The sequence below is a fragment of the Danio rerio genome, chromosome 16, assembly GCF_052040795.2.
Source record: "Danio rerio strain M-AB ecotype USA chromosome 16, GRCz13ab, whole genome shotgun sequence".
NCBI lineage: Eukaryota > Metazoa > Chordata > Actinopteri > Cypriniformes > Danionidae > Danio > Danio rerio.
The window spans coordinates 39,002,501-39,015,482 of NC_141036.1; the positions used below are offsets into that span (position 1 = coordinate 39,002,501).

The 12,982-nt window shown below is 35.0% G+C and overlaps 1 protein-coding gene across 1 annotated transcript in view; it reads right to left on the reverse strand.

Moving 5' to 3' along the window:
• serinc2l (serine incorporator 2, like) overlaps nucleotides 1-12,593 on the reverse strand; it is a 25,829-nt gene extending 13,236 nt beyond the window's left edge. The window contains exons 1-7 of the mRNA XM_087287398.1: nucleotides 12,467-12,593; nucleotides 8,165-8,326; nucleotides 7,896-8,083; nucleotides 7,711-7,790; nucleotides 3,525-3,662; nucleotides 3,255-3,424; nucleotides 1,304-1,394 (exon numbers count right to left, since the gene is read on the reverse strand). Of these exons, the coding sequence (XP_087143524.1) occupies nucleotides 1,304-1,394; nucleotides 3,255-3,424; nucleotides 3,525-3,662; nucleotides 7,711-7,790; nucleotides 7,896-8,083; nucleotides 8,165-8,326; nucleotides 12,467-12,505 (868 nt within the window). The 5' untranslated portion in view covers nucleotides 12,506-12,593. The remainder of the gene's footprint in view (nucleotides 1-1,303; nucleotides 1,395-3,254; nucleotides 3,425-3,524; nucleotides 3,663-7,710; nucleotides 7,791-7,895; nucleotides 8,084-8,164; nucleotides 8,327-12,466) is intronic.
• Between the last annotated feature and the right edge of the window lie 389 nt (nucleotides 12,594-12,982).

Sequence of the window (12,982 nt, forward strand, 5' to 3'; positions counted from 1 at the left end):
CAGAATTTAATGTTAGAATGTCGTGGATTAAGAAGTTGGCTCAATGTTGGATTTTGGTCACTTTCCAACACAACCTAAATTCAACCAAATATCAACATCTATTGATGCTACAGCTAAACTTTATATGGACGTTACCACTATGATACCTATCAGACGCGGGATTTTGGTTGCCATACTTGAGGAATAAATGTCAGTAATTGATTTGAATATGACGTTGATTAAGATGTTTGCTTGACTTTAAATATTGGTCACTTTTCAACACAACCCTAACTCAACCAAATATCGACATCTAGTGATACTACAGCTTGACATTATATGGACATTAACACTACGATACCTATCAGATGCGGGATGTTTTTTTTGCCATACCTGACGAATAAATGTCATTATTTGATTTCAATAAGACGTTGATTATGATGTTGGTCTAATGTTAAGTTTTGGCCACTTTCCAACACAACCTAAAATCAACCAAATATCAACATCATTTGACGTCATTATCGGACACCAAAACAACATTGTCCTTGGACGCTGGCTAGACATTCACCTTATGTCGCAACCTAAATCTAACCTAATATTAATGGAACTGAAGAGAGAAACTCAAAGATTGAAGGTTTGGAACCACTTATAGGCAAGTAAAGAGTGTGTAAATTTAAATTTGTGTTTGAACTATCCTTTAAAGAAGTGCTTTTATAGATTTCATCACAAGTGGTTTAAACATAGGCTTATAGGATTATTTTTGTTTCACCTAAATACAAACTTTCTACCTACCCTCAAAGATGACATGTGATCTACACCTCTTAAAGTGACAGTTCAGCCAAAAACTAAAAATTACACTAAAGTAGACATTTTGAACGAAGCTGCAAACCTGTAACCATTGACTTCCATAGTATTTGTTTTTCCTAGTATGGAAGTCAATGGTCACAGAATTGCAGCTTTTTTTTACCAAAATATATATTTTTTTGTGTTAAACAGAAGAAAAGAAACTAATTAAAAGTTTAAACAAGTAAAGGGTGAGTAAATGACAGAATTTTTAGCTTTAGATGAACAATCATTTTAATACCAGGTACTTAATCTGGCATTATAATTCTAATGGGTAACTTAGTTTTATCTGTCAACAAGGATCAGGAAACTATACAAGTTGAGCATCTATTTTTTTATTACACCACAAAACTTACCAAAATTGCATCAACTTGAGTAGAAACCAAATGAAAGCTCAAAAAAAAAAAAAAAAAAAAAAACAGGTACCAAAGATATTCAGTCAGACTGTACATATTTTTTTTTTAGAGAATTTGTTTGGACTTACTAGGATTGTTGGTCATGGCAGACCATGTGACGTACATGGTGTACAGAGTAATAATAGAGGATTGGAGCAGTCCAGACTGAGGTGAGGCATCCTGAAAAGCACACATAAACAAACATATTCAAATAAGCACTCATCAGGTTTGGTCTACCTAGCGAAGACTGTATAAAACAACTGTAAATAAAATGGCTTGCATAGTGGAGAAAGCTCGTCTGTTGTGGCAAGCCAGCATTGATATTCTGTATGCAAATAAGGAAACAGAAGTTTCCTTAAAAAGACAAAAGCTGGAGGCTAATGTAAACAGTAGATGACCTTCAGTACAACAGAGAAGCTGTTTTCTTATGCACATTAGAAATCAGCATTCATCTCAGGATTCATGTGTCGAGCCAATTTGGGAAAAGCTAGTTAAAGCAGTTTTGACATTTCATAGTTGTTGCCTTACATTCAAGGTCTTAATGCGTCTTAAAATGTCATCAGAGGTGTAATCAGAGGTGGATGAAATAATTACAGTATGAAGTATTCGAGTAAAACATGCCCTGATAAAATATCACTTCAGTATAATTACTTACTGATTACTAATATTACTTATTTTAAGGACCCTTTTCAGGTTGTATGTAATTTAATATTAAATGAGTGAACTGTTATCTAGACACTTGCTATGACCAGATCATTTGAATGGGTGAACAGTCGATTGCAGACTCACTGTTACTGGGTCATATGAATCAATTAGTCATTAACTCTAGACTTACTCTGAGTGAATCATCTGAATTAGTTAATCATTAAAGAGACAGTTCACCCAAAACTGAAAATTCTGTCATCCATTACTCACCCTACACTTGTTCCAAACCAGTTTGAGTTTCTTTCTTGTGTTGAACACAAATGAAGATATTCTAGAAAATGATGGAAACTGGTAACCATCGACTTTGATAGTATTTGTTCTTCCTACTAGCTACCGGTTTCTTTTGTGTTCTAAAATCTAAAAAAAAAAAACCTTCAAAGGTTTGGAACTACCTGAGTGTGAGTAAAATTTCAGTTTTGAAAGAACCATTTCTTTAAAGGTGCAGTCCAGAGTATATACAGGAATCAGTGTGAAATTCAATACCTTTTTAAGACTCTTTCCATACATTTGAAGACCTTATAAATCACTTTTTAACCAGAAACACTGGTGAGATTTTAACTTGCAGTATATTTACTAAAAATAAATGTAAGAAATGAATCCAAAACTAAAACATTATTCATACTGAATAAACATCTATTAAAGCTAGCTAATTCAGGAGGTTGGCGCCTATAGAACTGCAGAAATAATGGTGTTGCCTTGCTTACTGCAGTAAACAAAGCAGCATGATGTTAAATCTAGAAGGATTTAATTGATTTCATAAACTACACAGCATCCTGATATTCACAGATTTAATTCAGGCATACTTTAGCATATAACCATATATTGCATAATCAAAAATTATATAAAATGTAATAACTTGCAAAATAGCATCCAAGACTTTTTAAGGGCCTTAAATTTCTCTACATTAATTTATCGACTTTTAATACTTCAAGACCCTGCGGACACCCTGAATGCTTAAATATAATAGAGTAAACTGGCAGTGAGTAGGTTATAAAGACCCAAACAGAAAGACAGACATTTTGACACAGAACACACATTTTCAAAAGAGAATAACTGATTTCAGCATTGTTTCAGATGAACATTTATGTTCACTTAGCATGTTCCTTAAATATCTGCAAACATATTATGGTATTATTATGCTTTAAAAAAAGTCTTGCGTACAGAAAAAGAAACTTGCATACAAAACCTTTAACTGAAGAACCACTCTGAACAGACCATTTGAAAAAATGAATTGTTAACTGGACTCTTGCTCTAACCAGATCATTTGAATAAGTCAGTTGTTGCATCATAAACAAAAATAACTCCAATAATCACAAGACACATAATAAACTTTACCTGCACTTTTGGCAGAATGGAAACCACAGATACGATGACGCAGAGAATAAGGTTGAAGCTGATGAAGAACTTGTGTTCAGTGCAGTTGTCGGGTTTGGTATAGTATAGATAGAACAGCACAATTGCAGCAAAGGCCAGGGCGTAATACAGGATGGTGAAAAACAACAGGCCTGTGGGTATAGCAAATAGTCTCATGTTTCTCTTTCTCTCTCTATCGCTCAAAGATACACCTGCAAGCCTATTATTATGAACAGAAACTACTCTACATACCTGAGAACCAACACTTGCTGTTGCCCTCCTCAGCGTTCCTCACCCAAACCTCATTCCAGGAATGGGCAAAGTCAATCAGGAGGATCAGCTGGATCAGGATGAATGCGAAAGAACCCACAATACCAAAGTAGAACCAGACTGTGAGAAAACATGAGAAGTTGTGTTTTAGTAGACAGGATGGCATGTTTAACTACAACAAAAAAATCTAAAGTAAGATTAAAAAAAAGTTTTTTAATAAAAATACCAAAAAAAAACTGTAATATTGTGAAGTGCTATCACAATTAAAACGATCCGTTTTATATTATTGTTATACTTTAATATTTATCTTTTATATTCAGCAAAAAGCCATTTCTGATTTTTTTTTAATCTTTTTACCATCGCCACTCATTTCACACCAATCATTTACATGCACGAGCTTACCATAGAAATGCAAGTTGCTTGCCCTTTATTGGTGCCGTGATTTAAGGTATTACACAGAGCCACATACACATTAGACGAAACATACTTTTATTGTAAACTAATTCTTATTTATTTTGCTGTAAAAAAAACAACAATAAAAATGGAAACTGATTTCTAGTGAACGTAGAATAAGTAAAATATTATTGAAGGGAGACAGCTGGTGAGCCACATTTGACATAGGTTCCTTACCACTGCTTTAGGCTGTGGTTCCACATGATACTTCCGAATTTATACCAAAAAATATGATTTGCTGCTCTAAAAGCCATTTTTACTACGATCAATGTTAAAATATGTGGTGTTGCTTCTTAAATATTTTGTAACACTAAAAGTCAACCTTCTGAATTAAAGTATTAGCACCTATTAAAACATTACTGATTCCAAACGTTTGAACAGTACTGTAGTGTAAGTGCTTATTATCAGGGCTGGAGTGGGACTCCTTTTCAGCCCTGGAGTTTCAAGCCTTAGACCAGGGGTCTCAAACTCGCGGCCCGCGGGCCATTTGTGGCCCTCAGTGCAATATTTTGTGGCCCGCGCCGACCGCTGTACTCTGACAGAATCAGCGGAGGGAGGAGAGAGAGCGCTCCCTGCTCCGCTGATTCTATCCGTACACAGCGCGCTTGTCACTCAATGCACGTTGTCGCGCGCGTTCTGATCAGCTGTGTTGTCGCGCGCGGTGTTGTCGCGCGCGTACTTAAGGGCGGGACCGAAGGTGTGTCGCGTCGCGGGGGCACTTTTGATCATTTTGGAAGGGCACTTTCTATGCAAGACTAAAAAGGGCATGTGCTCTGCACAGGTTGAGCCCTATGTGTGCACGTGCCTGCCCTGCATCTTATATATATTGATATTATAGGTAGATACAGACTGGTACAGACTGATGTGACTGGAGTGGGGTGGGGGTGTTTTATTTATACATATATACGCCTTTTTTTTAGGTGAGGGAATGGAAGTTTTGAGTGAGTTCCTCCACTTTTTCCCTAGGACTTCAATAAGTCAAAGTACAGGTCTAGACTTAATGATGATCATCTTCAAGCCATACTGAGGGTCTCAACTGCTTCCGCTCTAAAGCCAAATGTGGTTCAGATTTAGAGTAGAAGCGCTGTCAAGTCTCTGGCAGCAAGAAGTAGGCAAAAGATGCCATATTCAGAAGAACTGTTTATAATCTTCACTCAATGTTCTATTAATGTTCAGGACACTTCATGTTCAGAAGAAATAATTAAAACTGTTAATAATGACATTTGAGGACTTTTTTTTGTGAAATCCCTTATGCGGCCCAGCCTCACCCAGACTTTGCCTCCTGCGGCCCCCAGGTAAATTGAGCTTGAGACCCCTGCCTTAGACCAACCCACATCAGTTCACGACTGACTATATTAAAATAAGGTCATTTCCAATTCAGTTTCTAATTACACTATCACGTCTTTTTCAAGAAAACAGCTGCTTTAGAACTTCAAATGTTTTTCAGAACATTAAAGAGTAGCTAAATCTCCAACACTTATCTTTAAAACATCACAATGTCCTTTCCTGAACATATATTCTGTGCAAAATTCTTTATAGATATCCAGTCTTTTGTAATGATGGTCACACAAAAAATAAAAATAAAATGTAAAAATAAAAAATAATTTACTCTGGTGAGGTTCGAACCCGGGTCAGCGCGTCATAACGCAATGTGCAGACCACTGGACCACAATGGTGCTATTATGCTATGTTAGTTTGACACCCAGTGGTTGAAATAGGTATTGCATGCCTGGATCAACACAAACACAACTGCGGGTTGCCAGATTGAGGACCAACAGGAGTGAGTCTGATGATCGAGCCTCAAGACTGATTTAAATAATTTTAGATATAAAAGCAACAGGATGCAATAGAAGAAATATTAAATAGAAATATTAAATGAGTTTTTGTTCTAACCAACACCTCGAATTGATATTTTAGAAACGGCTTCTATTTCTTGCAGATGAACAACAGAAAACTGACAATGATCACCTCAGGTGCACCTCACGTGCTTTATTCAGTGTTAAATGCTAACAATGTGTGTTTGAATGCCATTTTACATGACATTTACTCTCATATTACTGAAAGCAGCAGCACACAGTTCACCTCAGAGCTTGAAAAATAAAATAAACTGTTTGAAATTGAACTTTAGAAATGTGAAATAATGCAAACCAACATTTATGCAATTTATGTACATTTAATAATGTTAAAGAGGTCTAATATGTATTAATTATATTTTAAATCTTACCATTTTGTGAGTGCATATTCTGTGCATCTGAATGGTTGTATTTAAATTTCTATTGTGTTTCTTCTGGTGCAAACAGCCAAATAGCTTATCACTGCAAATCTCTTCACGTAGAATGTTGTTAGGACATGGGGTTACAATGTAACCTGCTCACTTAATGTTTACGTTTGTAATATTTACATTATTTGCTAATTAATAACCTCAAGTGGAACTCTGAATCTGCGTCTCATTTTGGAGTCTGGTACTGTCTACCGGAGGTTGCATTTCATTTACGAGCACATGCTTTCAGAGCCTTTCTGAATAAATGAATGAAATGAGGTTTTCCAACAAGGCAACCCGTGGTGAAATATAATTGGCTAAAGGGACAGTGGGTGGTTTAAAGGAACCAAACAAAGACATGTTTTGGCACGTAATGCACATTTTCAAAGCAGAATACATGACTTCAGCATTGTTTTTTAGGTAAACAAAAATGTTCACTTAGCATATTTCTTAAATATCTGCAAACATATTATGGTATTTTTATGGTTTAGAAGAATCAAAAACTTACATATTGCACTTTTAAATGTTAGAAAAGTTATCTGCTGTGTATTACATGAATTATTCCACTCATGTAAATAAATGAATTACTAATATTTATGTCATTTGATTTAAATTAAAAAATAAATGAAATAATCCTCTGGTTAAGTTGTGATATAAAGAATACTGTTTCCAGGTCTAGGCCTCATCTCATTTTAATCTAAATTTTCAGTTATGACCACTTTTTATTCATATCACACGTTTAAGCTAATTTTTTAAAAATGTATATTGTACAAACCAGTCAGATCTTACTGAATTCTGGACGCCAATATTTTAATGACTCATTAAAGATGAATCATTACAGATTTCTGAACATCTGAGATTTCACTGAGAAGATTGAGTTTTAGCTTTCTGATTTTCAGTAATAAACATTTAGAACAACACGAGGATGAGTGTGTTATCATTTCAGAGGGATTTGTTGCTTTAAGCTAAAATTATATCCACATTTAATAAAACATGCTTCTCTGAAGGACCTGTATTTTTATACTTAGATTCAGAATGAAGCACGCTAAAGAGTTACTCATGATCTCTGAACACAACATTCTGCATCTTTAATTCCGCACCCTGAGACTTCTGGCAAGGCAGTAACAATGCGTTCTCACTGCTAATGTAATATGCAATAAAAAAATAATAACATCCACTTGTACTTTCAATACGGCCTTTTCCCACGCATCTCATAACATTCAAAACAGTCATTAAAAAGTAATCGACTTCTTCCCTGAAGGAAACCAGGCGTTTTCGAGGCCTCCCTTGAAATTTGACATTGACTTCCCAGAATAACCTCATCATCACTATTGCTGCATTTAGAGCTTAACACCATCGTCATGTTGTCATTGCTATGCACCTCCGTTTGTGAATATATAGAAATGAAAAGTGCAGTAAGTGCTGCTAAAGGAATTACTCAAACAAAATATGCACCGTCATGAAATGTTCCATCCGGGATGAAAAAGGCTCCGACGGTGATGCCAACTAGGATCAGAAACTTGAAGAACCAGAACCTGTTGACAAAACAATCAATGATACAATCCAGCTTTTAAAAACACAAGGTTGCAATAACAACTGAATAACAAAATAACAGTACATGGATCATAAGTGAGACATACCCATTCTGAACAGCAGCACGAGGGTCTTTGCTGCTTTTTACACGAATCATGATGGCAAAAAACAAGAAAAAGAAGCAAGCCATAGCAAAGCACATGCGGTAGACTGATTTGTAGCCAACAATGACGTCACAGTTAACATGGTTCTCGATGCCTGGAATTGTGGTTCCCCCTTGACAAAAACCAGGAATCTGAAGAGATAATAAAAAAACTAATTAACATTTTGCACTGAAAGCAAATGTGAGGTTGATAAGGACTGAGAATTGACCCACCTTGCGGAGCTGCGTCTCCATGCCAGGCAAGATCATGATAACAGACACCAGTGTGCCCAGCAGGAGGAAGAAAGAGAAGATCAGCCGGGTGATGGTGGAGTTGTTAGTAGATGGACAACAGCCACAGAGGAGACACGGAGCAGAGCCACATAAACACGAGGCCTGTAAAACAGAAGGAAAAGATTGTACAATTATTTTGCTAGCAATACAAACCATTAAAATGCAGGATGGGCTAAAAACAACTAACTAGTAATAACATATAAACCAACAACCCATGCCACCTAAATTATTTATTCTCTTTATTATGATCTCCTCTTTGCATCTAGGCCTCACCTACAAACCCTTATTTAATAAATTAGTAAGCCTCTTATGACGAAACCACAACTAGACCACAAAAAGAACTAATTATGAAACTATTTACAAATAAAGCTTTCTTTTAGGTCTATAAAAAGTTATGCCTTTCCCAGTGATGGGTTGCGGCTGGAAGGGCATCCGCTGCGTAAAAACGTGCTGTATTAGTTGGTGGTTCATACCGCTGTGGCGACCCCGGATTAATAAAGGGACAAAGCCGAAAAGAAAATTAATGAATGAAAAAGTTATGTCTGTTCCATTATGCTAAATTCTTCAAAAGAATACTATCTATGAAGAATTACAGTCAGGTTTCAGGGCTCTGCAATAGGTAACTGACTTATTTAAGACAAAGTTGTACTCAATCTTAAACTCGTAACTTAGTAGTTTGCTCAAAAATGAAAATATCAACACCATTTCCTCAAACTCGAGAGGATGTGGCTGTTAAATTTTGAAAAGTTTCTTTATTCTGCTAAACACAAAATTATATTTTGACTAATGTTGGGAAAAAAAAGCAGCTATTGACATCAATAGTAGGAAAAAAGATATGCAAGTCAACATGCTTCAGTATATTCTCTTTAGTGTAACAGAAGAAAGAAACTCAAACTGGTTTGGAAGTGGAGAATGAGTAAATGACGACAGAAGTTTCATTTTATGGTGAACTATCTCTTTAAATTCTAAATGAACAGGAAACTACTCAATTTAACACTGGGTGTGCTGCAAGGGTCTGTTTTAGGCCTTTGCTCTTTACAGTATGCTGCCACTGGCAAATAATATTACAAAGAATGAGATTAGCTTCTTTCCACTTTTTTTTGCAAATGATATCTAGCCATATATGATCTGATCAAGATCAGATGATAATTCAAAATTAAGTTAACAGAGAGAAATTGTTGAAAACATATGATGTTATTTTATTCTGTTAAAATCTTCAAGACAAAGTGTATTAACTGAGAATTGCATACAAAACACAACTTGCATTTAGATGGATAGTGTTCTACATTCATACACCTTGGTGTTGTATTGGACAGCAATGTGGGTTTTTTTTTTTAAATCGCATCTCCTTTCCTATCCTCTTTCTTTAGAAACACCACAGCACTGACTGAGAAACACAATTTTTTCTATGCAGAAAAACTTGTTAACGTATTCATGACCTCTAGACTGCATTATTATAATATAGAACTAGTAGGTGGTTGTCCTGCATCCTCAATAAACAAGCAACAGTAAAAAATGCAGTTCATACCAGGTTAAGAAAATATGTTCACCCCAGTTTTATGCATAGCATATAAAATGTAAAGAATTACTGCTTAATTACAAGCCCTTGAATGGTTTTGTTCCCATGTATTTATTTAACCAGTCTCTGATCAAGCTAGAATCCATAATCATGCTTTTTAAAATCACTAAACTCTACACTACCATACCGAAGTCTTTTCGCCTATCCAAGTTTTAGGACAACAAATAATAACTTGACTTCTAGTTGATCATTTGGTATCAGAAGTGGCTTATATGAAAGGCAACGGCCTCTAGATTACACTTATTTAACTAAAATAAAACATGATCATGCATTGACTTTTAATTACTTCATTAGGACAGTAAAGTCTGACTTTGCTTAGACAAAAATCTTTTCACTTATCAGAAATAATGAACAGTATAGAATATAAAGTCATGGTGCAGTGGAAAAATAATTAATATTGTGCATGACTCCCCTGAGTTTGGACGACTGCATCCATACATCTCTGCAATGACTCAAATAACTTTTTAATAATGTCATCTGGAATGACAAAAAAAGTGTTCTAGCAGGACTCCCAGAGTTCATCAAGATTCTTTAGCTTCATTTTCAATGCCTAATATTTTATCTTACCCCAGACATACTCAATAATGTTCATGTCTGGTGACTGGCCTGGCCAATCCTTAAGTACCTTGACATTCTTTGCTTTTGGGAACTTTGATGTGGATGCTGAAGTAGGAGAAGCATCACTACCCTGCTGAAGAATTTGCCCATTCCTGTGGTTTGTAATATAATGGACAGCACAAAAGTTTTGATACCTCAGGCTGTGAATGTTGGCATCCACTCTGCAGATCTCTCGCACACCCCCATACTGAATGTAATCCCAAGCCATGATTTTTTCTTCACCAAACTTGATTGATTTCTATAATAATCTTGGGTTAATGCAAGTTCCACTAGGTCTCCTGCAGTATTTGTGATGAATGGGATTCAGTTCAACAGATGATTCATCTGAAAAATCTACTTTCTGCCACTTTTCCAAATGATCAACTAGAAATCAAGTTATTATTTGTTGCTTTTACAACTGTGATCAACCACAATACTTTTGTCAGGTGTAGACCACTGGTAGTAGCTAGAATAATATAGGCTGCCAAAAGAAGTAGACTTTAGCACCAAAACTCTGGAAAGTTTTTCTGATAATGATCAGGGTCCATTACTTTAAATTAATAGAATATTGTTATCTTGGATTGCCTTTTAATGACATTTATGAATTAATATGTACAGACAGAGAAGACTAAAGATGGGTTTGTTGACTTCAATTAGGCAAGAAACAGTCTGGAAATTACTGCTTAAGACTTTGACCCCATAAATGCAGTCATGCATTCTTTATAAAAGTTAAAGTAAGGAAATTCACTGTGACTGTTACTCATGCTAGGAATGGTTGGTCAGCTGAACACACAACGTTGATGTCCAAGAATCACAAAAAATGCCATTGTTACTCAGATTTGTCAAAAGCTCTATGACTGAACAAGTAACTAGGATTCTAGACTGCTCAGAGAAGATATGAGAAAAGGTGAATCTTACTGGCACAAATGATACATGCTGAAAACACTGCTTTTACTGTAATCAGTAACTGTAATATAAATTGGAGGGAACATTTTTGGCTATATTTGAGTGCGGTAATAAAACAAGAACTGTAGAGATTCTGTGAAATAAACAGCAAGAGAAAGTAGGTCAAGCAGCATATCAAGGATTCCAAATAAAAACTAAATCTACTAACTGATGAAACTTAAGATGTTTTTACAATAGTTATGTGGAAACCTTGATCCTAAAAATCAGCATACAAAAGTAGTTCACTCTGGTAATATTTAAGCTAGGATGGTTTCCTGTAATGTCATATTTCATCATCTTTTTCCAATGAACAACATTGGTGTTGGAAAAAACGCATATTACACAATAGCTATACTATAACATACTCTCTGTTTCAAAAATAACTTTTGCGTAATAACATTATACCTTAGAAATAGATCAGCGCTCTCCTACACACTACTAAACCAAATTCATTGTCTACATTTCTGTTCAATGAAAATGGGCAGGATTACAGCTAAAATGTGTTACTCTCATTTACGAAATCTAACGTTAAGCGTTTAAAACCTGTTTAACCTGACAGATTATGAACTAATCATCAAAACACTACTTCTAAACTTCTAAGTACACCCAGTGTCATAAACATGGATTTGTCTTGACTGATGTTGGTTGCTGTAATGGTATTCAAGCCATTACTATTCGGTAGGTTATGAACCTAAAGACTAGCTAAGTTACAAAATGTAAACACACTTCCGACGTTCTTCAAAACCAAACAATTTATATTATATTCTATGGTCGTCTATTTCGTTATTGTTTCGTTATATTACGTCGTATCAGTCTGTATTTTCTGTCTACCGATTTAGCGATAATGTCAGATGAAAGCAGACGGTTTCTATAATTATAGTTAACAAAATCATATTTAAATAAAATGTAAATATAAACACACTTCCGTGTCCTGCCGTTTTACAACGAACAGCTCTTCAAAACCACACATTTTCTATAAAGTATAGACGTTTATTACGTTATTTTTTATAATACGTTTTCTTAATCTTATCATTCTGTATTTTTGTTCAGTTAACGATTTGGCAAAGCTATCTTAAGGTAACGTTAGCTCAATTAGCATGGGAAATGAACCGAATACTTACACAGCTCGCAAGAGAACATAACGCCATACAGGCTCCCATTTTGTACTAAAAAAAATAAATAAACGACTCTAAATCTTCCGAGGATGAACTGACAAACAATTACAGTATGAGATATTTCTTCAGTTCTGACAAGTCGTTTCGTATGTGAAGGTATATATAAAAAAATGCCAACTCCACTAATTTCATAATAAAAGTCTTCAGATTTAAAACAGCACGATGCTACATAACTGTTCGCTTTTAAATTATATAACCTGACTGTAGAAATCTTTGTAATATACTACACAAATACGTTTCCAATTCCTCAAGCCAAGGAAATATTATATTTTAGCTCAATGTAGTTTTAAATTCTTAAAAATAATCAGTTAGTTAAATGCAAGTGATAATTTAGTGTATACAATTCTACGTCGTCTAAAAATATTTATAAAATAAACAATTTTAAGGTTTTACAATAATGTGAGAAACAATATTTAAATACCCAAAGTAAAGGTAGTTTTTTCGAATCGTTAAACTAAATTA